General features: G+C 42.7%; 1 protein-coding gene across 1 annotated transcript in view; it reads left to right on the forward strand.

Annotated features, from left to right (window-relative positions):
• LOC121272136 (fibrillin-1-like) overlaps positions 1 to 25,901 on the forward strand; it is a 639,088-nt gene that overhangs the window by 568,525 nt on the left and 44,662 nt on the right. Inside the window, exons 49-50 of the mRNA XM_041178628.1 lie at positions 13,252 to 13,377; positions 22,225 to 22,377. Coding sequence (XP_041034562.1) covers positions 13,252 to 13,377; positions 22,225 to 22,377 — 279 coding nt within the window. The remainder of the gene's footprint in view (positions 1 to 13,251; positions 13,378 to 22,224; positions 22,378 to 25,901) is intronic.

Genomic DNA, 25,901 nt, shown 5'->3' on the forward strand with positions numbered 1-25,901 from the left:
AATACTGTACATAGTACTCCAGATATGGTCTCACCAATGCCATGCAGAACTGAAGCATAACCTCCCTACTTATATATTCAATTCCCCTCACAATAAATGATAACATCCTATGAGCTTTCCTAATTACTTGCTGTACCTGCATACTAGCCTTTTGTGATTCATGCACTAGGACACCTAGATCCCTTTGTATTTCAGAGCTCTGCAATCTGTCACCATTCAGTTAACATGCTTCTTTTTTATTTTTCCAGCCAAAATGAACAATTTCTCACTTTCCCACATTATACTCCATTTGCAAGGTCTTTGCTCACTCACTTAACTTATCTTTGTCACTTTGTAGCCAAAGTGTCCTTATATCCTCTTCACATCTTACTATCCTCCCTATCTTTGTGTCATTAGCAACTTTAGCAACCATGCCTTGGGTCCCTTCATCCAAGTCATTTACATAAATTGTAAAAAGTTGAGGCCCAACACATTGATCCCTGTGGCACACCACTCGTTACATCTTGCCAACCAGAAAAAGATCCATTTATGCCTACACTCTGTTCCCTGTTAGATAGCCAATCTTCTATCCATGCCAATATTTTACCACCACCCATGAGATTTTATTTTTTGCAATAGCCTTTGATGTAGTTCCTTATCAAATGCCTCCTGGAAATCTAAATACAGTACATCCACCAGTTCCCCTTTATCCATACCATATGTTACTTCTTCAAAGAACTCCAATAAATTGGTTGAACATGGGGCAAATTTTTTACATTGTCGGGCGGGCGCAGTGGGCAGGCCTGGGAGAGGCTGCAAAGCTGACCGCCACCCACAATCAGGCCCCGACATCAATTTCACACTGGCTGGCCAATTAACGGCCAGCCAGCGTGAAAGGCATGCTGCAGCGCTCAGTGTTGCTGGGGCAGGGTGGGAGAAGGGCAAGATGGCACACACAATGAAAGCTCCCTGAGGCACAGAGCTGCTTCAGGGAGCTAAAGATTTAAAACTTCAAAAATACAAAAGTTACCACTGTTAAAAACATGCCCCCTCATGTGACTCTGTCACATGAGCAGGGACATCTTATGAATGAAATTTAAAAAGTTTTATTTAATTTTTAATTGCTGTTGGAAATCTCATCCCATCTGTGGATGAGGTTTCCTCTTGGCCTTTTCGCCTGCCTACCAACCATGAGGTTGGACAGGCAGTGAAAAATTTAATTCAGTTGTTACTTAAATGTCCTTACTGGGCCTGTTAATTGTTGGCAGGCGCGCTGCCAACTCCCGCTGACCAAAATATCACGCAAATGACATCAGGATGTTCGCCTGATGTCATCATACATCATTTTATGCTTGAGCGGGTCAGGCGCACGACCATCCATTCAGCGAAGAATCCTGCCCATGATTTTTCTTTCACAAAACCATGTTAACTCTGCCTGATTACCCTGAATTTTTCCAAGTTGCTATAACATCTTTAATAATAGCTTCTAATATTTTTCCTTTGACAGATGTTAAGCTAACTGGCTTAGTTTCTGTAGTTTCCTGCTTTCTGTCTACCTTTTTGAATAAAGGAGTTACATTCGCTATTTTCCAATCTAATGGAACCTTCCCCGAATCTTGGGAATTTTAGAAATTAAAACCAACTCATCAACTATCTCACTGACCACTTCTTTTAAAACCCTAGGATGAAGTCCATCAGGACCCAGAGTCTTGTCAGCCCACAGTTCCAACAATTTGCTCAGTACCACTTCCCTGGTGACTGTAATTTTCCTCGAGGTCCTCTCTCCCTTCCATTTCCTGATTTACAGCTATTTCTAGGATGTGACTTGTATTCTCTATATTGAAGATCAATGCGAAATGTCGGTTCAATTCATCTGCCATCACCTTATTTTCCATTATTAATTCCCCAGACTCACTTTCTATAGGACCAGTGCTCACTTGGTTAACTCTTTTTTAAATATCTGTAGAAACTCTTACTATCTTGTCTTTATATTTCTAGCTGGCTTTCTCTCGTACTCAAATTTTTCTTTCCTTATCAATCTTTTGGTCATACTTTGCGGTTTTTTATATTCTGCCCACTATTCTGTCACCCATCTTTGCACAATTATATGCTCTTTCATTAAGTTTGATATTATCTTTAATTTTTTTAGTTAACCACAGATGGTGGGTCCTCCCCTTGGAATTTTTCTTTCTCGTTAGAATGAATCTATTACGTGTATTCTGAAATATCCCCTTAAGTGTCCATTTCTGCATCTCTGTGGACCTATCCTTTAACCTCATTTGCCAGTTCACTTTAGTTCACTGTTTTCATGCCTTCTAATTGCCCTTTTTTCAGTTCAATCTACTAGTCTTGGACCTATTCTTCTCCCTCAAACTGAATGTAAAATTCAATCATATTATGAACACTGCTACCTAGGGGCACCTTCACTATGAGGTCATTAATTAACCCTATAACATTGCACAGTACCAGGTCTAGTGTAGTGTGCTATCTGGTTGGTGACAGTATGTGCTGTTCTTAGAAACTATCCAGAAAACATTCTATGCATTCCTCATCTAGGCACCTTTTGCCCATCTGATTTTCCCAGTCTATATGCAGATTAAAATCCCCCATGGTTATCGCAGTACCTTTCCGACAAGCCCCATTATTTCTTCCTTTATATCCTGCCCTACCATATGGTTACTGTTGTACACCACTCCCACAAGTGACTTCTTGCCTTTGGCCAGGATTTTACATTAGTCAAGCGGGCTCGGTGGGAGTGAGCGGTCACGGAGCCGACCGCTACCCGTTATCAGCTCGGCACCGCGATTTCATGTGGGCTGGCCAATTAAGCGGTAGCACTGACCGCTACCTGTGCGGGAGGAGGGAGAGTCGGGTCCAGTGCTCTTTTGTGCATGTGCGCAAAAGAGCACTTCAGTCTCCCTGAGGAGATTGAAGCGCTTTTTAAAGCAATTATTAAAAACATTAAAAATGTAATGAAACATGTCCCATCTCATGTGACTGTATCACATGAGATGGGATGTGTTTTTATTTTCAAAATGAAGTCCTTATATAATCAGTATTAGCTTTAGGAAACCTCATCCCGCTCATGGATGAGGTTTCCTAAAAAACCGTAAAGGCCACTTGGCCTTTTAGCCTTGCCCGCCAACTGTTAGGTTGGACGAGCAGTGTAAAATTGGAGTTAATTAGTACCTTATTGGCCTTAATAGGCCTTTCAATTATCGACGGGCACGCAGGTGACTCTGGCGCGCGCCTGCCGAATGAAATATTGTGATGACGTAGGGACACACGCCTGATATCATCGCGCGTCATTTTACGTTCTGGCATGTCGGGCCCAGCCCCGCTTGCCAAATGTAAAATTCTGCCCTTCATTATTTCTCATCTCTACCCAAAGCACTTCTACACCGTGGTTTCCTAAACTTAGGTCATCCCTCTATATTGTGCTAGTACCATCATTAATTACTAGAGTCAACCCTCTACCTTTTCCTAGCTCCTTGTCCTTCGTAAATGTCACATACTCTTCAATATTCAGGTCCCAATAGAACCATTGAAGAACCATAGAAAAGTTACAGCACACAAGGAGGCCATTCATCCCATCTTGTCCATGCCAGCCCGAGGACACCCAGGTGCCTTTTCTAATCTCACCTTCCTGCATCCGGCCCATAGCCCTGCAGCTTACAGCACTTAAGGTGCAGATCCAGGTACTTTTTAAAAGAGTTTAAAGTTTCTGCCTCCACCACCAACTTGGGCAGCGAATTCCAGACACCCACTACCCTCTGCGTAAAAAAGTTCTTCTTCATGTCCCCCCTACACCTTCTGCCACTTATCTTGAATCTATGGCCCCTGGTTCTAGAATTCTCCATCAAGGGAAACAATTTTATCCTGTCCACTCTATCTACTCCCCCCATGATTTTGTACACCTCAATCAAGTCACCTCTCAGCCTTCTTTGTTCTAAGGAAAATAACCCCAATCATCCAGTCTCTCCTCATAACTGCACTTTTCTAACCTTGACAACATTCTTGTAAACATCCTGTGCACTCTCTCCAGAGCTATTACGTCCTTCCTGTAATGTGGTGACCTGAACTGCACACAATACTCCAGTTGTGGCCTCACCAGTGTTTTATACAATTCCAACATTATATCCTTACTTTTATATTCTATACCTTTGCCAATGGAGGAAAGCATTCCATATGCCTTCTTGTCTACTTGAACTGCTGCCTTCAGGGACCTGTGTACTTGTATGCCAAGAGATCTCACTTCATCTACCCCTCTTGGTATATTCCCATTTATTGTGTAATCCCTGAAACTGTTTGGCCTCCCTAAATGTATGACCTCACACTTCTCTATGTCAAAATCCATCTGCCACTTTACTGCCCACTCCACCAACCCATCTATATCGTTTTGGAGATTTTGGCTATCATCTACACTATCCATTACTCGGCCAATCTTTGTGTCGTCCGCAAATTTCCCAATTGTGCCCCCCACGTTCATGTTCAAATCATTAATATATGCCATAAACAGCAAGGGTCCCACACCGAGCCCTGTGGAACTTTCCATTCGAAAGGGCATCCATCAACCATTACCCTTTGTTTCCTTTTACAAAGCCAACCTTTTATCCAGTTTGCCATATTACCCTGAATCCCATGGGCTTTTACTTTCCTGACCAATCTGCCATGTGGGACCTTGTCAAATGCCTTGCTAAAATCCATGTACACAACATTTACTGCACTACCTTCATCAACCCTTCTTGTCACTTCCTCAAAGAATTCAATCAAATTTGTGAGGCAAGACCTTCCTTTAACAAATCCATGCTGACCATCCCTGACTAGTCCATGCCTTTCCACATGACAGTTAATCCTATCTCTCATGATTGATCTACTAATTTGCTCACCACCGATGTAAGACTAACTGGCCTATAATTGTTAGGCATTTCCTTTGATCCCTTTTTAAACAATGGAACTATGTTTGCATTTCTCCAGTCCTCCGGTACCTCCCCTGTATCTAGTGAAGATTGAAAAATCATCCTCAGAGCATCTGCTATCTCCTCCCTGACTTCCTTCAGCAGCCTCAGAAACAATCCATCTGGCCCTGGTGACTTATCCACTTTCAAGGATTTCAGCCCTCTCTCTTTATGATTATCTTGCAGTGTTCCTCCTAGACTGCTATATCTACATCCTCCCTTTCCTTTGTAAACACAGAGACAAAATATTCATTCAAAACCCTTCCCACAGCCTCTGCATCGACACACAAGTTTCCATCTTCATCTCTGATAGGTCCCACTTTTTCCTTAGCTAACCTTTTAGCATTAATGTATTGGCAAAACATCTTTGGGTTATCTTTAACTTTACTTGCTTAATCTTTTTTCATGCCCTCTCTTTGATTTCCTTATTTCCTTTTTTACTTTGTCCCTGCACTTCCTATATTCGTCTAGGCTATCTGCAGTGCTTAGTTATTTGTGCCTATCGTACGCTTTCTATTTCTGTTTGATCTTCCCCTGTATTCCTCTAGACAACCAGGGAGGTCTAGATTTGGCAGTACCACTCTTATTTTTGTAGGGGACATGCCTACTTTGTACAATTAGGATCTCACTTTTTGGTGTTTTCCACTGTTTTATCCTCCAGCAGTGCTGTCCAGTCCACCTCAGCCAAGTCCTTTCTCATTTCTGCAAAATTTGCCTTCCCCAGTTCAAGACCTTATCTCTGTCCTTTTCCATGGTAATGCTAAATCTAACTGAATTGTGATCACTGGCCCCGATATGGTCGCCAACTGTCACTTCACCCACTTGCCCTTCTTCGTTCCCCAAGACTAGGTCTAGAATTGCATCTCCTCTCGTTGGGCTTGTCACTAATTGGTTGAAAAAATTTTCCTGGTCACACTGCAAGAATTTTTCTCCCTCAGTGCCCCTTATATTGTTTGAATCCCAGTTGATATTAGGATAGTTGAAGTCTCCTACTATTATTGTCCTCTTGTTCTTACAAGCAGAAATTTGCCTACATATTTGTTCTTCTATCTCCCTTTCACTATTTGGGGGTCTGCAGTATATTCCCAGTAGTGTAACTGCCCCTTTTTTATTTCTAAGCTCAATCCATAAAGCCTCGTTTGTTGACCCATTTAGTATATCATCTCTATGTCATCCTGCTGCCATGTCTCTATAATTGCTATCAGATCGTACTTATTTATTTCTATTTGCGCTCTCAGCTCATCTGTTTTGTTTTAAATGCTACATGCATTCAGATACAGAGACTTTAGTTTTGTCCTTTTATTATTCTTGTAACCTCTAGCCTTATCTGCTGATTTACTCTTAGATTTGTACTCCCTGTGCTCTCTGTTCCTTCCTGCAACAATCTGTTTATCATTTCCCACATTAATACCTTTCTCTCTTGCCTTTTCTCTATTCTTTTAGTTACTACATCTTCCCAAATTTGATCCCATGTCCCCACTATTTAGTTCAAAACTCTTTCTACTTCCCTAGTTATGCAGCTCGCTAGAACATTGGTCCCAGCACGGTTCAGGTGTAGACCATCCCAATGATACTGCCGTCAGTTTCTGCAGTCCTGCTGCCAATACCCCACAAACCAGAACCCACTTGTCCCAGACTAGTCTTTGAGCCATGTATTCACCTCTAATTTTATGTACCCTATGCCAATTTGCATGTTGCTCAAAGTTTATTAACTTTGAGGTTCCATTTTTAATTTAGTGCCTCGCTCCTCACATTGTCTATGCAGAACCTTTTTCCTAGTTCTTCCTATGTCATTGGTACCTACATTGACCATGACAACTGGATCCTCCCCCCTCACTGCAAATTCTCTCCAGCCCTGAGCAGATGTATCAAACCCTGGCACCGGGCAGGCAACACAGCCGCCTGGACTCTTACTCTTTGCTGCAGAGAACAGGTCAATCCCTCTCACTACACCGTCCCCTACTACCACTACAAACATTTTTGCTTCCCCCGCTTGAATGGCTTCTTGTACCACAGTGCCATGGTCAGTTTGCTCGTGCACCCTGCAACTGCCACTCTCATCCAAACAAGCTGAAAGAACCTCAAACCTATTGGACAACTGCAAAGGCTGAGGCTTCTGCATTCCTGCTGTCTGGATCCCCTTGCCTGCCTCACTTGCAGTCACACCTTCCTGACCAAATCAGAAGGCTCTATCTTAAGAGGTGTGACTGCCTCCTGGTACAAAGCATCCAGGTAACTTTCCCCTCCTTGATGTGTTGCAGTGTCTGAAGCTCAGCCTCCAGCTCAGTGACTCTGAGCTGAGGCTCCTTGAGCAGCAAACACTTACTGCAGACATGTTTGCCCTGGTTCATACTGGCATCCAGGAGGTCCCACATCACCTGGCCTGCCATCCTTAATGTGTTTTAATTAATTACTTAATTATATTATTTATTTCCTTTTTTCCCTTTTCTGTATATTTTATTAAATTTTACACCAGTTCATAAAACTATTTTAAACCTTGGGACTGGATTAGACCTTAACCACTTAACAGATACTCACCAAACAGCTAGCACCTTTCCCTATAGTAGATGTGACAGAGTAGATTAGGATATGGAAAAGAGGGAATGTGGAGATTGAAGAGCATTTGGTTTGAGGAGATGGATGAGAGAAGAGGGAATGTGGGAGAGAAGATGAAGGTGTAAATATATAGATGTGGAAGAAAATTGATAAAAATGGAGATTGAAGAGAAAGGATGTGAAAATGCAGATAGTGAAAAAAGGGTTTGGAGAGAAAAAGGATAGAGGATAGTTAGGAACTGAGGGTCGAGAATGAAAGAGCAGATTAGGTAAGAGGGAGATGGTGAGATAAAAGGGCTGGAGATGAGAGGAAAGATATGGCGAGGGCTAGGGGATGGGAATGGAGAAAGAGAGGCTGGGAAGCAGCTAATTGGGGAGTGATGGGGGTTTGTGGGGATGGAGGATGGATGTTGTTGGGTTGGGTGGCAGGGAGGTGACCGCCTCCAGTGAATTGAATAGATGGCTGAAAACAGTGAAAATGAGCAGGTGTGTAAGAAAAGTACAGCAATAATCATGGATGACTTTAATCTACGTGTAGATTGGGCAAATCAAATTGGCAAAGGTAGCCTGGAAAATGAGTTCATGGAGTGTTTTCAGGACGATTTCTTGAAGCAGCATGTTCTAGAGCCAACCAGGGAGCAGGCTATCCTAGACCTGGTAATGTGCAATGAGTCAAGATTAATCAATAACCTCATGGTAAAGGAGCCTCTAGGTGATAGCGATCACAGCATGATAGAGTTTCATGTTCAGTTTGAAAGGGAGAAGTGTGGGTCCATGACTAGCGTATAAAACGCAAATAAAGGTAACTAAGGGTATGAATGCAGCTAAAGTGCTCTGGGAAAGTAGATTAAAAGGTAGGACAGTTGAATTACAGTGGCAGACTTTTAAGGAGATATTTAATAATTCTAGCAAAGATTTATCCTAGCGAGAAAAAAAGGCTCTGAGAAAGATGCATCAGTATTAAATTAAAAGAAACACTATGAATCTGCAATGATTGCGAGTGGTTTGGGTGAGCAAGGGAGTGTTAATCTCCTTGTAAAAATCACATTTTTGTTTGTATTTAGCATTTAATTTAAATTTGCTGTCTTATTTCCAAGTTTCCCAACTTTAAGCAAAGTTTTCAGGACTCCACTGCAGGAGTAGTTGAAGTTAGCTAATTAAGGAAAGCAGTTTAAATCAGTTTTTCTGTAACTGGGGTCAGCTAACTGCTTAATCTGAGCAGGATATGTAAACAGCCACTTCAGTGCGATTTAGCACGGAGTATGACTTTCCCACCACAGCAGCTGTTGAATTTGAATTCAGTTAATAAAAGCTTTGAACTGACTGCAGGGAGCTGGGTGATTACAGAGTTCAGAGAGGAGGGGAAGCTGGTTCTCCTTTGCTTTTGCCTTTCTAACTTTTCCACCCTGTAGGAATTGGTTCTTGCTCGATAGGAGTAGAAGCTAACTGTTTGGCGAGTATCTAGTAAGTGGTTAAAGTGTACTCTATTCTGAAGGTTTAAAAAGAATACGAACTGGTGGTCTGGTTAATAAAATATATTTTAAAAAAGGAAAATAAATAAGTGAATAATATAATTAAGTAATTCATTAAAACACATTAAGGGTGGCAGGACAGGTGATGTGTCAAGGCTGCTGCAGCATGTGGGGACTCCTGGATGCTACTGTGATCCAGGGCAAACATGTCTGCAGTAAGTGTTGTGACTCAAGGAGCTTCGGCTCAGTGTCATTGAACTTGAGGCTGAGCTGCAGACACTGCAACACATCAGGGAGGGGGAAAGTTACCTGGATTCTTTGTACCAGGAGGCAGTCACGCCACTTAGCATAGGATCTTCTGATTTGGTCAGTGGTTAGGGACAGGAGGGTTTGACTTCAACTGAGGCAGGTAAGGGGAACCAGAAGGCAGGAGTGCAGAAGCCTCATCCTTTGCAATTGTCCTACAGGTTTGAGGTTCTCTCAGTTTGTTTGGGTGAGAGTGGATGCTGCAAGATGGATGATCTGACCCACCATGATACAGGAAGCTATTCAAATGGGGGGAACAAAAAGGAATTTAGTAGTAGTAGTAGGGGACAGCATAATGAGGGGGATTAACACTCTTGTCTGCAGCAAACAGCGAAAATCCAGTCAGCTGTGTTACCTGCCAGTGCCAGGGTTCGGGTTATCTGCACGGGTCTAGAGAGGAACTTGCAGTGGGAGGGAGAAGATCCAGTTGTCATGATCCACGAGGGTATCAACAACATAGGTAGAACTAGAAAAGAAGTTTTGCATAGTCAATATGAGGTGCTAGACACTAAATTAAAAAGCAGAGCCTTAAAGGTGATCATTTCTGGGTTATTATCTGAGCCATGTGCAAATTGGCATAGGACAAATAAGATTAGGGAAATGAAGGCGTGGGTCAAAGAGAAGTGGGTTCCAGTTCTTGAGGCACTGGCACCAGTACTGGAGAAAATAGGATCTGTACCACTGGGATAGTCTACACCTAAACTGTGCTGGGACTGGTGTTCTAGCGAGCCACATAACTAGGGAAGTAAAGAAGGTTTTAAACTAAATAGTGGGAACAAGGAATCAAATTTGAGAAGGTGTGGTAAATCAAAGAGCAGAGACAAGGCAAGGGAGAAAGGTATTAATATGGGAAATGATAAACAAGACAGCAAGGGATAGCAAGTACAAATCTTAAGAGTAAAACTAAAAGCTAGAAGTTCTAAAAATAATAAAAGGACAAAACTAAAGGCTCTGACTCTGAATGCATGTAGCATTCAAAACAAAACAGATGAACGGGTAGCGCAAGTAGAAATAAGTGGGCACGATCTGATAGCCACCACAGAGACATGGCCATAGGATGACATAGATCAGGCTCTGAATATTGAAGGGTGTATGGCTTTTCGGAAGCACAGGAAGCTAGGAAAAAGCGGAAGGGTGGCTCTGCTAATTAATGATGGCATTAGTGCAGTAGAAAGGAGCGACCTAAGCTCAGGAAACCAGGATGTAGAAGCAGTGTGGGTCGAGATGAGAAATGATAAAGGCAAAAAGTCACTTGTGGAAGTGATGTACAGGCCCCCTAATTGCAACTACATGGTAGGATAGAGTATTAAGGAAGAGACAGTGGGAACTTGTCAGAAAGGTACAGCGATGTAACTAGTGGTGTGCCACAGGGATCAATGCTGGGCCTTCAACTTTTTACAACTTATATAAATGACTTAGATGAAGAGATCAAAGGCGCGGTTGCTAAATTTGCTGGTGATGCAGATAGGTAGAAAAGTAAGTTGTGGTCATAAGGAGCATAGGGGCATAGGTTAAGGCTGCAAAGGGATGTAGGTTAAGTGAGTCGTGTTTAACTGGTCTATCAGAGTTTTTGGACATTCAAGTTGGATAAAGGGGAACCGCTAGATGTGGTGTACTTAGATTTTTCAAAAGGCATTTGATAAGGTACCACATCAAAGGCTACTACACAAGATAAGAGCACATGGTGTAAGGGGTAACATATTAGCATGGATAAAGGATTGGTTAGCAAACAGGAAGCAGAGATTAGGGATGAATGGGTCTTTTTCGGATTGACAAGTTGTAACTAGTGGAGTGATGCAGGGCCCTCAACTTTTTACAATCTATGTTAATGCTTTGGATGAAGGGGCCGAACCTATGGTGGCTAAATTTACAAATGACAGCAAGATAGGTAGGAAAGTAAGTTATCAAGAGGAGGTAGCAAGTATGCAAAGGAATATAAAAATATATAGAAAATGCTGGAAAAACTCAGCAGGTCTGGCAGCATCCGTGGAGAGAGAAGCAGAGTTAACGGTTCGAATCCATATGTCTCTTCTTCAGAGCTAAGCATTTTCAGTTTTTTTTTCAGATTTCCAGCATCCGCAGTATTTTGCTTTTTTGCAAAGGGATATAGACAGGTTAAATGAGTGGGCAAAATTTTGGCAGAAGGAATATAACATGGGTGAATGTGAACTTCTTCACTTTGGCAGGAAGAATAGAAAAGGAGTATACAATTTAAATAGAGAAAGATTGCAGAAGTCGGTGGTACAGAAGGATCTGCATGTCCTGGTACATGAACCACATGAAGTTGGTATGCAGGTACAGCAAGTGATTAGGAAGGCATATGGAATGTTGGCATTTATTGCAAGAGGAATGGAATATAAATGTAAGGAAGTTTTACTGCAGCTGTACAGGGCCTTGCTGAGGCCACATCAGGAGTACTGTGTATAGTTTTGGTTTCCTTATTTGAAAAAAATAAATGCGGTAGAAACAGTTCGGAAAAGATTTACTCAACTAATATCTGAGATAAGGAGCTTATCCTATGAAGAAAGGTTGAACAGGTTGAGCCTATACCCATTAGAGTTTAGAATAATGAGAGGTGATCTTATTGAAACATATAAGATCTTGAGAGGACTTGAAAGGGTGGATACCCGGAGGATGTTTCCTGTTGTGGGGGGGAATAAAACTAGGGGACATAGCTTAAGAATAAGAGTTCTCAATTTTAAGACAGAGATGAGGAGAATTTTTTTTTCTCTCAAGAGGGCCTTTAGTCTATGGAATTCTCTTCCCCAGAAAGTAGTGGAGGCCAGCCCCACCACAGGTGGGACCTGCCGCGGGCGAAGCGGCGCCCCAGCCAGAAGTCCATTGATTTACAGCGGGACCAGAGGATCATGGCAGTGGGTGGGTGTGAAAAATCCCACCCTGGATCTTTAAATTTATTCAAGGCTGAGTTAGACAGATTTTTGATAGACAAGGGAGTCAAGGGTTTTCGGGGGGGTGCAGATGGAGCTGAGACCACAACCAGATCAGCCATTATCATATTGAATGGTGGAGTAGGCTCGAAGGGCCAAATGGCCTACTCCTGGTTCTAAGTGCTATGTTTATATTGGTGGACAGTTTCACTGAAATTTTGAAGTCTCACTCCACAGAAGTGAATCAGATGCACAAACCTTTGTGTTCAATTCTTCGATTTGCAGTTTTTCTAAGCAAGACTCCACAACAACAGCAGATTCATGAACCTCAATATTCACCTCGACCACAATGGGCAAAAGGTGGTTAAAAATGAAAAAAGTCGGGCAATGCAACTCCAAACTGGTGTGTATGTGCCTTTTTTGCTTTCATGGTAACAGATAACAAGCCATTTGAGTGTATTGGCATAAAGAGTGGAGCACTTCATCAACATACTTAAAATCAAACTCAATGCTATTGGAGGCAGATTTAAATTTTACAGATGCCATAGGCTTGAGAAACCTGGCAGTGAAAGGGAAGTGGAACTTGCCAGCCTCACAAAATACTTGCCTTTTCTAACACTCCTTCAGATTTCCCATATCAATCATGGCCTTTACACCCTACCCGCCTGCACCACCACACAATCGCCTTTGTCACCACCTAGGATCACCATGTCCAATCACAACCTTTCCATGTCAGAATGGCGCCTCACATCCTGGCCTGAATTTCCAGGGACTGAACTTGAGGATCCCCATCTTCAGCCTCCTGCCGTAGCAGTGACAACTGGCTAGGATGTCAATTCGGCCAGATGCAAGGCAGGAAACAGAAGAAAAATGCAATAATGCGGACCTGTCGTTAATATCATGAGGATTTTCCTGTCCCCAGCCTTACCAGGCTGTTCATTTTAGACTTCCCCATACTGTCCCTGTCTCCCTGTAGATGTTGCAGCTAGAGTTCCAGGATTAGTGTTTCAAACTCACACGCTACTAAGTTTTCCCCAAACAAAAGATTAATATTGCTGTATTGTATGTAATCTTATCTCATTTCATTTCTCAGATATCGATGAATGCGCTTCAGACCCTGGATTGTGCGTGTCTGGTACATGTAGTAATACTGAAGGAAGCTACACATGCATCTGTCCTCCAGGATCTGTACTGTCATCAGGTGGAAGAAGGTGCATTGGTGAGTCTGTGGTCACAACCACCCACAATTACTACAGAACAATCTCAACACCAGAACTATAAATGTAACAATTTTTTGTTCAGCATAACAGCACTCTCACACAATAGTAGAACACAGATTTGGTTTCTCTCCTAAGCTTCCAGCCTTAAGTATCTTAGTTTTGCCGGGCTGGATTTTCCAATCTTGCCAGCAGTGGAAATTATGGTGGGTAGGGGCACAAAATTTGAAGTGATGGCAAAAGCCAGTTTCTCACTGGTGAGAAAATAAGTTAGAGTTTTCCCCTCCCAACGTTCATGGAGAGTCGAGTTTCTCGCTGCTCCATGTCAGGAACTGCATTTGCATTCCTTTGGATCTCATGAATGCTCATTAAAAACCCAGCACACCGGAATCATATTCACACTCCAAATCTAATTGCCCCACCAACAGATAATTAGTCTGATTCACAACTGACTATAAGTGGCATGCACCTGGTGACTTGCACCCGACTCACGACTTCAGGGTTTGTACATGCAGCTTTCGCCTAGCCTTCACTGCACTGCTCTCATGGCTGCTCCGATTCCATGCCAAGGCTGCTCAGGCAAGACCAGTGGGAAGGGAAGGGGGTGGAAGGCACACCGTGATGGTGAGGTTGGTGTTTGGTTGGGTGACTGGACAGGGGCAAGGGGTGGAAGGCCCAAGATTGACTGATTGGGTGGGTGGTGACTGGACAAAGGCAAGGTAATGGGTGGACAGAGACATATGACTTGGAGGGGTGGTGGAGGAGTCTGGAGCCTAGGAGGGAAGGTAGGGGTCACTGGGGCACAGGAGGGAAGTAGATAGTGACACATGACTGTAGGGGTGGGTGACTGGAGCACAGGAGGAAAGGGGTGGATGGAGACACATGACTGGGGGCGGTGGGGTGCTCAGACAGTTAAAGGAAGAGGAGGGATCAGTGTGAGGCAGTCCGAGGCCAGAGGACAGCACAGTGTCATGGGCCAGAAATTAAAGGCAGTCATTGGCAGTGCAGACCATGCTACAGGGCTATGCCTGGCATGCATGTCTTGCTTCTCATCCAGGGAAGGGGAGAGCCTGTCTACTGTGTCAGTCGTGCATAGTGCATAGCATGGTGTGCAGGGCATGGTCGGTGCCTCACACACTTGGCTTCTGGATCGGTGGCTTGGTACTGGGTGGTACTTGGCTCATTCGCCATCAGGAGAAACATCTGTAGCCTGTAAATGGGTAATTGGTAAGTAAGAGTAAGTATTCGATGGATTCATGGAGGAAGGGTTCCCAGTAGATAACTGTGCATAGTGCCTTAAAATGGGAGGGGTGAGGTCAACATGGGGCATGGGGACACCCACAGATAAAGGTTCGGTGGGAGGACGCTGTTACTGACTACAATAACGATGGGCTCCAGGATTAAAGGAGGAGGCAGGATAGTGATTGGAGGGAGGGAAACTTGTACATGATGAGTTTCTAGGACTATTGGAGAGACTTGGATTGGAAGCTGGTCTCAAAATAGAATTGTAACAGCACCATTTCAATGGATGACTGAATAACACAGTTGAAAAATAACATTGGAAGAAAACATTAGAGGAGAGGTCTGAGGGCTAATGGGAGGAGTTGACTACTACACTTTTTGGATGATTGAAGGGACACCCTATTAATTATCAGTCCAGGACATGGAGAGCAAGGCTCAGCTGAGACCTGTTAGGAAGACTGAAATGCCAATTGAAGGATTTGGGCACCTTAACTCATGGTGCTCATTCTTGCGAGAATCCATTAGGGCTTGGACAAAATGTAGATTTGGTATGATTGATCATTTGTCCCTCAGAGGAACATGAAAAGGTCAGAAGGATCAAACTATTAAGGGGCTACAGCTACAGTACATATGCAAGATGCTCCATACAACCCTACAGTTGGGAGGTTCAGGGTTTACATGGCTCTGTGGTTACAGATATTGCATTAGTGCAAGGCTGGGCTCTAGTCTACTGCAAAGGAGGCAGCCTGATTGTGCCCTAACTGAGGTTAATAGTCCCTGGCTGTACTCATCCAGATTCCCCTTTGTGAATGCGCTGTCATGCCTTGGGTGTTGGAGGGTGAGGGATGGGGAGGGGAAGCTCAGTTATTTGTGATCTTTCAGGATGTGCTTCAGCTGCAAGAGAAGGCCTGGAGATGGAATGTCTGGAATTAGGTCAACCCAAGGGCTTCACAGTGATTCCGTAGCTTGGCAATGGAAGGTGATCATTGCAGAGTAAGGTGCAATCATGCATCTCAACCAAGTGAACTTTTCAATGGCCTCCATGTAATGACTGTCAGGTTTGGGTGTGGGTTACAATTTATGTAATCATCGTGGACCTTAGCCTATCATGTTGGCCTGCAGCATTAAGTCGTGACTGCGTTTATGGCTAAACCTCACCCCTATATTAGTTCCCACTTTCTACCTGCATGAAGCAGACCAATGGACCTAGTTAGCACTTGATGACTCTTTAAATGTCTGCTGGACAGCCTCAACTGTTGCAATGTTATAGGTGTGTTCCTAGCCTCATGATGCCACCTACATATGTGAGGATGCTGGTTTGCAGCAAAAGATCTGGCTAACATGGCTCTCATAAAGGCAATCAACATGGTTATCTGATCGTGACAGTGTCATCAGTGTCCTAGGCTTCCTCGTGCACATCTCAGTCTGCTAGAATGAAAATGTGGAGGCCTATAATGCGATGAGAGCAACAGTACATCTGTGTGGTTTTTACTAAGCGATCCTTAAATACAGTGTCAAGACTGACTGGGCCATGTCATTCCCAAATGCTAAGGCAATGCTGAACGTGAACTTGGGAAGCATCCGATGAAAGCAGCATGATGAGCGTTTGTCAGTGTTCAGACGATGGTGCTGCTGAAGCTCTTTCTGTGCACAGAAAGGTAACCTGACTCGCAGGCTCACATCCATGACTGGAAGTGACAGATCACAGCAGCCTGGAGAGCAATCTCATCTTGGCAACTTAATTCAGTATGTGGATGAGGCTGGAACATTATTCATGCATGAGGGATGGCCTTTGGAGAGATGCTGCTGTCCGGATTCAGATCAGCCCTCAGACAACCAAGCTGATTGGCTGCCTTGAGGCGCCTTGCAACACTCCAGACATACTTCCATAAGTGCACTGATGTCACAGTGCTGTTCCTGCCTCTTGAAGACTGCCATAGACAGTGAAATGTTGGCACAATGCTTGACAAGACTGCATCTTGTCTGTTTACTTCAGATATCTTATCCCTTTACAGAATGGCCATATGATTCATAGGCTGCCTAGCCATCTAAGGATGAGGCCATCATCACGCAAGGGTTGATACTACTCATTCTGGGATTGATATCCTTCATTAAGATGTTGAGGTTAGCAAAGAAGTTGTTAATGCCTACCCTGCATCGAAGGAACAGGTAAAATTGGTTCATATGACTAGTTGTCTTCATCGCCATGGAACCTTGGGTCTCACAGCCATGTCTGCTGCATCTGGCCCATGAAATGGCCTCTTACAGTGGGACGTCAACATCCTCACGCTCTTCAATGTCATCCCTTTCGGCAGCTTCCTCATCGGAGGAGATGTGCAGCTTCTCCATCTCTCCATGTGGCAACTCAATCCCCCTTTAGAATGCCAGGTTGTGTAGAGCGCAGCAAACCATATGATGCAGGACACCCCCTGTACTGGAGAGCACTGCCTGATCAGTCCAGACATCTGAAAGGCATCTTCAACATGCTAATGGTCTGTTCAATCAAGGATTGAGTGTTGCAGAATGAGCTGCTTTGTACTACTCCTCTGAAGCACTCTGTGGCTACAGAACAGGCATCATTAGCCAAGTCTTTGAGCCAACTGTAAATGCATTGAGGGCCCTCAAAGATCTGTGGCACCTGGACGTGACTCAAGATGTAAGAGTCACATGAGCTCCGCGGGTACCTCACACAAACCTGCATAATCTGCTTTCAGTGACCACAGATCAGCTGCATGTTGAGAGAATGGAAGTCTTTTCTATTGATAAATCTTAGTGGCTGCTGCCAGGGGGCTCTTAAGGCCACGTGTGTAGTCAATGGCACCCTGCACCTGTGGGAAAGCTGCAGATCGCTGCAAATCCCACTGCTCTGGCAGCCTGGCTGGCTTCATCCAGGGGAAACATAATTGTGTGCCTTACCGAATAGGGCATCAGTGATCTCTCAGGTGCATTTGTGAATGGAGGGATGTGATATTCCATGGAGGACCCCAGTGGAGCCCTGGGATGAGCCACTTGCAAAAAGGTTGAGTGCAGTGGTCACCTTTAGACCCACTGGCAATGGATGGTCTCCCAGGTCGTGTGGTGTCAGATCCCCCTGAAGAATTTGACAGATGTGAGCCGCCACATCCCTTGACAAGTGAAGGTGTCTTCACACTATCACCCATTCATCTTCAAGTATAGGAGGCATCTTCGGTACAGCCTGGGTGGTGCCAAATGCCTCCATGAAATTGATCTCTCCGGCTCAGCTTTTGGGTCTTCATTGGGCTCCGTGGCTGATGTTCTTAAGGTGAGGCTCTTCCCTTTGCCCTGTCTGAAGACAATAAATAGGCCTTTCTCCTCCTCAGTTGCATGAGAGCCATGAAAAAGGCAGCTTGGGCTGCTGCCTCCATTCTGCAGTACTCATGTCTGTGGAAAAATTGAAGAGACATGATTGAACATTACCCTGCAATAATCGCCTTCCATCGCCAAGTTAAAAAGTCATTGTGAAGTTATTGGGCTGCCCTCATTCCAGGCATTCCATCCCCAGATCCTTGCGGTTGTAGCCTTAAGGGTCATTGGAAGCTGCCGCTGGTCCCCTATGCCCCAGGCATGACTGTGTTTTCATAAAAGGGTTTGGACCTGGATGAGCACAGCCAAACATTAAAAGCTTCAATGAGGGCACTATCAGCCTGCCTCCTTTGGATTAGACTAGAGCCCAGCCTTGCTCTAACATAATAACTGTAATCATTGAGCCATGTAAAGCCTGAACCTCTCAGCTGCATTGTGGAGAGGTCTTTGGAGCATTTTGCATATTTACTTTAGCTGTGGCCCCTTTACAGTTGGACCCTTGTGACCTTTGCATATTTCTATGGGAAGGAAAAATTATCATTCACACCCATTCAACATTTGGCCCCAAGCTGTAATGTGCAAGAATGTGCACCCTGAGTTAAAGTGCCCAAATCCTCCAATTGGCATTTGAGTCTTCCTAACATGTCTCAGCTGAGCTTTGTTCTCCATGTCCTGAAGCAGTAATTATTATTCAATCGGACCAAAATTGCAGTAGTCGACTCCTACCACAAGCCCCCAGACCCTCCCTGGTGATTTTTTCCAAGGTTATTTTTCTACCGCTGCTGAAATGGTACTGCTCTGCTTCTACTGTGAGACCAGCATTCAATCTCTTCCCTCACCACCGCCCCCCCCAAAATCCCGTCACGTTCAAGTCCCTCCTGTTGTCCTGGAAGAACATTGTGTGCAAGTTTCCCTCCCTCTGATCACTCTCCCGGCTCCCCCATTAATCCTGGAGCCCATCATAATTCTTGTAGATATCCCTGTCCTCCCCCGAACCATTTTCTGTGGATGTTCCGATGCCTCATGTTGACCTCACCCCTCCCTACCTTGAGGCCCTATGCACAGTGGCCTACCAAGAACCACCACCCACCACTTCCCCCCCACCCCACCCAAGACCATCGAGTGCCCTCCTTTTAGTTCCCTGTTTACAGGCTGCAGATGCCTCCCCTAACTGTGATTGTGCTACCTGCAGCCAGTACCAAGTCACCAAATCCCAGGACCCAAATGTGTGAGGAACTAACCACACCCTGCACACCATGCTGTTCATGACTGACACAGCATAGACAGGGCCTCCACCCCTCTGGACTGGAACCAGGACATGCATGCTAGGCAGAGCCTTGTAGATTGGTGCGCAGTGCCCCGGGCTGACTTTGCTTTCTGGCCCTGACTATATGGTGCACACTGCCCCAGGACTGCCTCAGACTTATGCCCTCTCTTTTAACCACAACCCCCAACCCTCCCCAGTCCTGGGTCTCTGTCACCCCTTCCCTCCTGTGCTCCAGCCCCGCACCCCCACGTTCATGTGTCCACTCTTCCTTCCTGGGCACCAGTCAACTCCCCCACCCTAGTCAAGCCTGTACCTTCCAGTCCCTTCCCTTATCCCTTCCCTTCCCACTGGTCCTGCCTGAGCAGCCCTGGCACAGAGTTGGAGCAGCCACAAGTTCAGCACAGTGAAAGGTAGGAGAACATTGTGTGCACAAACTTCGAAGTCGCAAATGAAGTGCAGTTCACCAGGTGCATGTCAATTATATCCGGTCGTGATTCTAATTAGCTGCCAGCGTGGTTGTTTGATTTGGAATGGGAGCGTGATACCAGCGGGCTGTGTTTTCAATGTGCCTTTACGAGACGCAAAGGCATGCAATTACGGTTCCCGACATGACACGACAGGCAACCCGATCCACCATAAAAGGAGCGGAAAATTGCAATCCTTTTTTTAACGCCAGCAGAAACGCCCGCCTACCAAACCAGCCAATCGGAGCCAGAAGCCCTTGTGAACAGCAGTGCCACTGTGGAGACAGTGGCTGCTGCCGGAAAAACAAACACTCGACCCAGGTCACAAGTAAGTAAAGGTGGGAGGGAGTTCATGGAATTAGGGGGTCACGAGGGATGGGGTTATTTAGGGGAGTTGATAGCAAGGGCTCTTCCTTTCCGATGGCAGGTCCCTCAATCAGGCACTGAGTGCCTTACAACAAGGGACCTCCCTTCTTCCCCCTTATTGGCCACTTAAGGACATCAATTGGCATCAGGATGGGTAGGCCAACTATGGGCCTTCCCTTTCCGAGCTTAGTAAGGATGGAGGCTGGAAAATGGCAGGGTCACCACCCGCATGCTAGAAGCCACAAATATTCACACACTGGACCCTGTACTTTGCAGACAGAAGGAACATGTCCACACATTGTGCATTTTTCAACTAAACACCTAAACAGGGACTATCATTCCCTGTTCTGTTGAAGGGTCATTCGGACTCGAAACGTTAACTATGTTCCTCTCTGCAGATGCTGCCAGACCTGCTGAGTTTTTCCAGGTATTTTTGTTTTTGTTTTGGATTTCCAGCATCTGCAGTTTTTTGCTTTTAACTATCATTCCCTGGTTCATTCTCCAGGGCAATGCCTTGATCATCAGAGTCAACCTATCCAGTTTGAATTTGAACAAAGCTGGGCAGTTAACTGTTCCATGCTGCATTCTCGATAGCAGTGCCTCCACCAATCAATCAGTACTCTCTTCTCATGCAGTATAAATTGTTGTTCCACTTTTACTGTTGGTAACTTCATTTGAGCTATCCTGATGAGTGCAAGACAAAAAGCTTTAATAGCATGTCTCATTTTTTCAGCAGTCTGTACTTCCAAACAACTACTTTGAGAACTATTGAATTAATTTCCTGCACATTGTATTCTTGATACATTACTGCTGTTCAAGATCCTATTTGTCCTCTTGTATCCTCCTTCTCTCTTTCTTCTCCAGATGATCTTTCTTAACCCATCTATCCAATTAAGATTTCAGTAGCACCAATAACAACTACAGCTGCTAGATAAGTAAACAATTACACAGGTTAAACTGAAGTTCTCTTACTCTGAGATTCAAAGCAAAGAGTTCCCTTTTTTTGGTTCAAGCAATATATGAATGACTTTTTTTCATTAATTATGGAATGCTTGCTTTTCAACTCATTTAACTTTCAAAACACTCCCTTCTGTTATGTTGCTTGTCAACAAGTTTTAGCTCCAACTTTGGATGACTGCTGACTCCTTGGCCATTGCTAAAGCATACTAGCTGATTTCACAAAAGTGCATTCCCAGCAGTTAGCATCACCCCACTGCAAGTCCTTATTGGAAATTTGAATCTGTTATACCTGCTGCTTAGTGTTCTTGTCCCTAAATTTAACTAAAGGACAATTATGTACTGTTACAAAAGTTCCTGTCAGACATTGACACACACAGGAATTTTCCGGATGTTTTTAACAAGACTGATCATGTTTTAGTTACTTTTCTTCATTAAAGCAACAGTTCTCTTCAAAGAACATTTTAGATTTAACTTTGTTATGCCTGATTCACTTAATGAGATCATTGTTGTAAGTGTTAAAATGAATTGGATTGTCAGTTTTTCATGGCCTTTGCAAGTTGCACAAACCCAATCAATCAGAAGGTCCCTAAGAAACCAAACTTGCTACGAATTCTATTCTAAAACCAGCGAAAATTCATCAGCTGACCTGAAAAAGAAAAACTAAAAAGAGCACAACTTGTTGAGTTGCAGATAGATTGTCACTGTTAGCAGAATTTATCAGAATTTCTACCTGTAACAAAACTCAAAGCATCTAGAATTACTCTACTGTGCCATACTGACCATACTATAGCATCGGCTGCCTTTTTAGTTGCAAACAACCCAAATGAAGGAGGAAACAAAAGTTCCCCTTTTATAGCTTTCACAAGCAAAGTTCTTCTGCACAATGGTGCATAACCTATGAAATTCATTCCCTTTATGCAAAGAAGGTGAAACTTCAGAAAAAATCTTTGACAAATGTACAAGCCTGTAGATGCTAGATGTGTATATTTTGAATGCTGCAATCAGTATTAAAATAGGTTATATCTTTATATTGATAATTTTCACATTAAAAGAAATACTGCTTTAAAAACTATTATCCACTTTACTAAATGTAGGTTAAAACATCGTGTTCAAATAAAATTATATCTTCAGTGATTTTACCATAATGAAAGTTGCATGCTTTTGTAAAAGTGTTACAGAACTAACTTATCTTATGCTAATACTTGTATTTTCTATGTTATTTGTAGATATCAGGGAGAGCTTTTGCTTCTCTAAATTTGAAAATGGTGTGTGCTCCGCACCCAAGTACAAGAACATTACAAAAGCAACGTGCTGTTGCAGTTTAATGCCTGGAGAAGGATGGGGTTCCCCGTGCGAGATCTGTCCCAAAGAGGGAGCAGGTGAGCCAAATAATGGTGCAATAAATTCATTTACACAATTGACCCAAGGCAAGGTAACAGAAGTGCACACAACCCCTAGGATGAAGTTTTGAGTATCCATATTAATGTTTTGAATAATGTATTACATTTATTCTATATAAATAGATGAGGCAACTTTTAATCTATTAGTTTTGTACTAATAGTGGATAAATAATGGAATCAGTTATAAAGAGTACATATGCAGTTTATTTGTACAATAATCTGAAAATCAATTATCATAAACAGACTGTATGACAACCAAGTAAATAGCAGCCACTGTAAATTCAGAAAAAGATTCCTATCTTACCAACCTCTAACTTTCTTGAGTAGTTACATCCTATGGTGAACTGTGGAAAATCCAACATCACAATGTACGTAGACTTTCTCGGAATGGGTAAAAAAATGGCTGAAGAATAAAAAGCAACGGAGTTATTTTCCGATTCGTGTCAGGATAAGATGAGTGCTGAGTGAATGCATATTGTGATCTCTATAATTGCTAATCTGCATTCATGATTTAAACTCAGAAGCTCAATGCTTCTTTTCCTGCTCACTGCCTCTGTTATACAGACACTTTCAAACTGTTGAATCTGAGGAGACAGTTCAGGAACTAGAATATAAGCTTAACAAAATATTTAAATGGTTTGAAGATTGGTAGATGACAATGTAACAGACAAGCGTGATTTGCTGCAAATAAGAAATAATGACATTAATATTCCATTAATGCGAAAGATGAGGTTGAAAGAAACGATATAGTTTTGGACATTGAGAACAGCAGTCAAAAAAGAAAATATTGTTGAACTATGCTGTCAAAATAGGAGAATACAGATAGAAAGAAGTTATGTTCTAAATATATATGTTGCGAGCAGATCAAACTTCAAATCCTGGTCACCAAAATACAAGGACACTTTCCAGCTGTAAAAATGGTGCATAATCATTAATGTCAGTGGACTTATGGAGAAAGAACCATCCCAGAATGAAAAACAGTAAAAACTGGGAAATAAGAATGCTGGGCTGAACTATTTTTTTCCATATATATGAACTGGGTAAAAACAGTTCCTTGTATTTTTTACTGTGATTTTGCCGAGTAGCTTGAGCAGTCATAGACACGCTTCAGTGTATCATTAATTCCTTGTGAACTGTCATGTTTAGGACTTCAAAAGCACTTTTTAAAAATGTCTTCAGTACTGTTTCTTTCTTAATACCACACCGATCAATCTTGACCTAAGCCTCAAGCAGGAACCAACATCACAAGCTTTTTTGAAAGAGATAAATACTTAAACTTTGAACTGCTTAATTCCAGACTACCTGCTCAGTGTGTGAAGTTCACATTCTTCCAAATCAGCTTGCATCTATTTGTGTAGAAATTGTCTGGATTTTTCTTGCTCTACAGAGTTGCAATAACCAACAGCTTTTGTTCTTTGAACAAAAAATTAGATTCAGAACAATACCACATTTGGAACTATCTAGAGGGCTGTTAGCCTTTCTCCCTTAATTCTCCCATAGAATGAATCCAGAGAGAACCGTAACTTGTGATTTCTAATTTACATTCTACTTTATCAAAAACTTAAGTGGATTAACAAGATACAGGAGGCAAATAACAAAGGCTCATGCATTTGACCCTGCTGATTGCTAGAAGAACTTCTAATGAGTACCAACAACAAGACTCAGATTTCTTATGGACTGATGCAATTTTCAACATTCATTAGTTAGCAAGTGGTTATTAACTCTGCCTTTGAACTTCTGCCTGCAAGGTATCAAAACTTTTTGGTAACAGCACTCACTAGAAGGAAATGCTGTGTGCAGCAGATTGATGTGTGAGGTCTCACCAGTGGTATTCTGCAAGAGTTTCAGGATTTATGAAAAATGTTGAGGCACAGTTGCTGCAGTTCTTGTATTTTTGGAATAAGCAGAGAGGTCTGTCTTAATGCTGACAATTTAGTGCTAGAGAATTGGCTAGCTATCTCATTCTTATAGGCTGTGACATGGATTAAGTAATCCTTCTCCAGCCTATGTTGATTTACACACAAGGAGATGGAAGTGATCAGTACTAAATTGTTCACATCAAGCTTTGGATCTTTATTCCATTGGAGATTATAAAAAACTGATGAACATACTGTTTTTAAAAAAGTTTCATAACAGCCAATATTTCATATACCAGAAGATCTATAGGCTTATCAAGACCCTCGCAACAAGACAACAGTGCAACCACACACATTTCTAGCTACACAATCTCATCTATAAAACTGTTATATTTGTTTAATCTTTGAAATTCCATTGTGCAAGTTACCCTATCATCATGTTCATATTAAATTTTTCTTTCTGCTACTTTATTGGAAGCAAAAAACCTATGTATTTTAAATGAGTCAATACTTCTATTAAAGTAATGGATAAGTATTTGCATGATAATATCCCATTACCTAAATTCTAAGCTTAAGTATTGTATGGTACACATCTGTTTCTTGCCAAAGTAAATTATACTATTCCCACCTACAGTCAGTGTGACACTCACTACAGTCAATATGTCAAATTTTGTTTGATAGTGCTCTTGCAAAGGGTCTTGGGATATTTTACTACAGCTTTGTATAAATACAAATTGCTATATTTACTGCTTAACCAAAAGTCAAACCAATTCGTTTGTAAATACTTCAACAGATTTAGTATTTATAACACTCAGTCGTAATCTGTTCCTTAAGGTAAATCTGAAGAAGATATTCCTTATGTTAAGTTTTCAACTAGTTACTTCCACTCTGATACTGAACAGAACTGAACTTGTGTCATTTATCTAATCTTAAAGTGAGGTAAAACTTATCTGTCAACAAGATAATATATGTATTATTGGTAAATTTGACTCAATTACTATGCTTTTGACTTTGTTCTCCATTAAAAATGCAATTTTAGAAATATTTCCATTTATTCACACATGCATTACTTATAATAGACTGATCATGATCAACTGATATCTCCATTATATTTTGACCCTTACAGCAATTCCTCACTTAACATTGTAGTTGCATTCCTGTAAAGTGCAACTTAAAGTAAAACAATGTTAAGTAAATCAGATTTTCTCATTACAACCAATGTAAAAGCTGTAGTTAGATTCTGTAGAACCTTCCTTAGAAAAAAATTATATCCTGCAAGTTAAAGTAATCTATATTCCTAAATTCCTAAATATTTGTAAATGAAATAGCTTTAGAATAAGAATTTAAAAAATTAAAAAATATGCAAGCTCTTTCCATTCACCTCCTGCTCACCACCTCTCCTGTTTGCTATCCTTTCTGTTCACCACCCCTCCTCCTTGACTCTCCCTCTCGCTTACCATTTCCCTCTCCCAAACCCTCGCTGTGAGCAAGAGCTACAAGAGGAAGATAGCAAGCAAGGAAGTGAGAGAAACTGTGAGTGGGAAGGTCAGGGAAGGAAGTGGCAAGCAGGGAACAGACAGTGAGCAGAGGAGAGGTCAGCGAGTGGGAGAGTCAGCGAGCAGGAGGGTCCAGGAGAGAAGAGGCAAG

Source organism: Carcharodon carcharias, chromosome 32, assembly GCF_017639515.1.
Source record: "Carcharodon carcharias isolate sCarCar2 chromosome 32, sCarCar2.pri, whole genome shotgun sequence".
NCBI lineage: Eukaryota > Metazoa > Chordata > Chondrichthyes > Lamniformes > Lamnidae > Carcharodon > Carcharodon carcharias.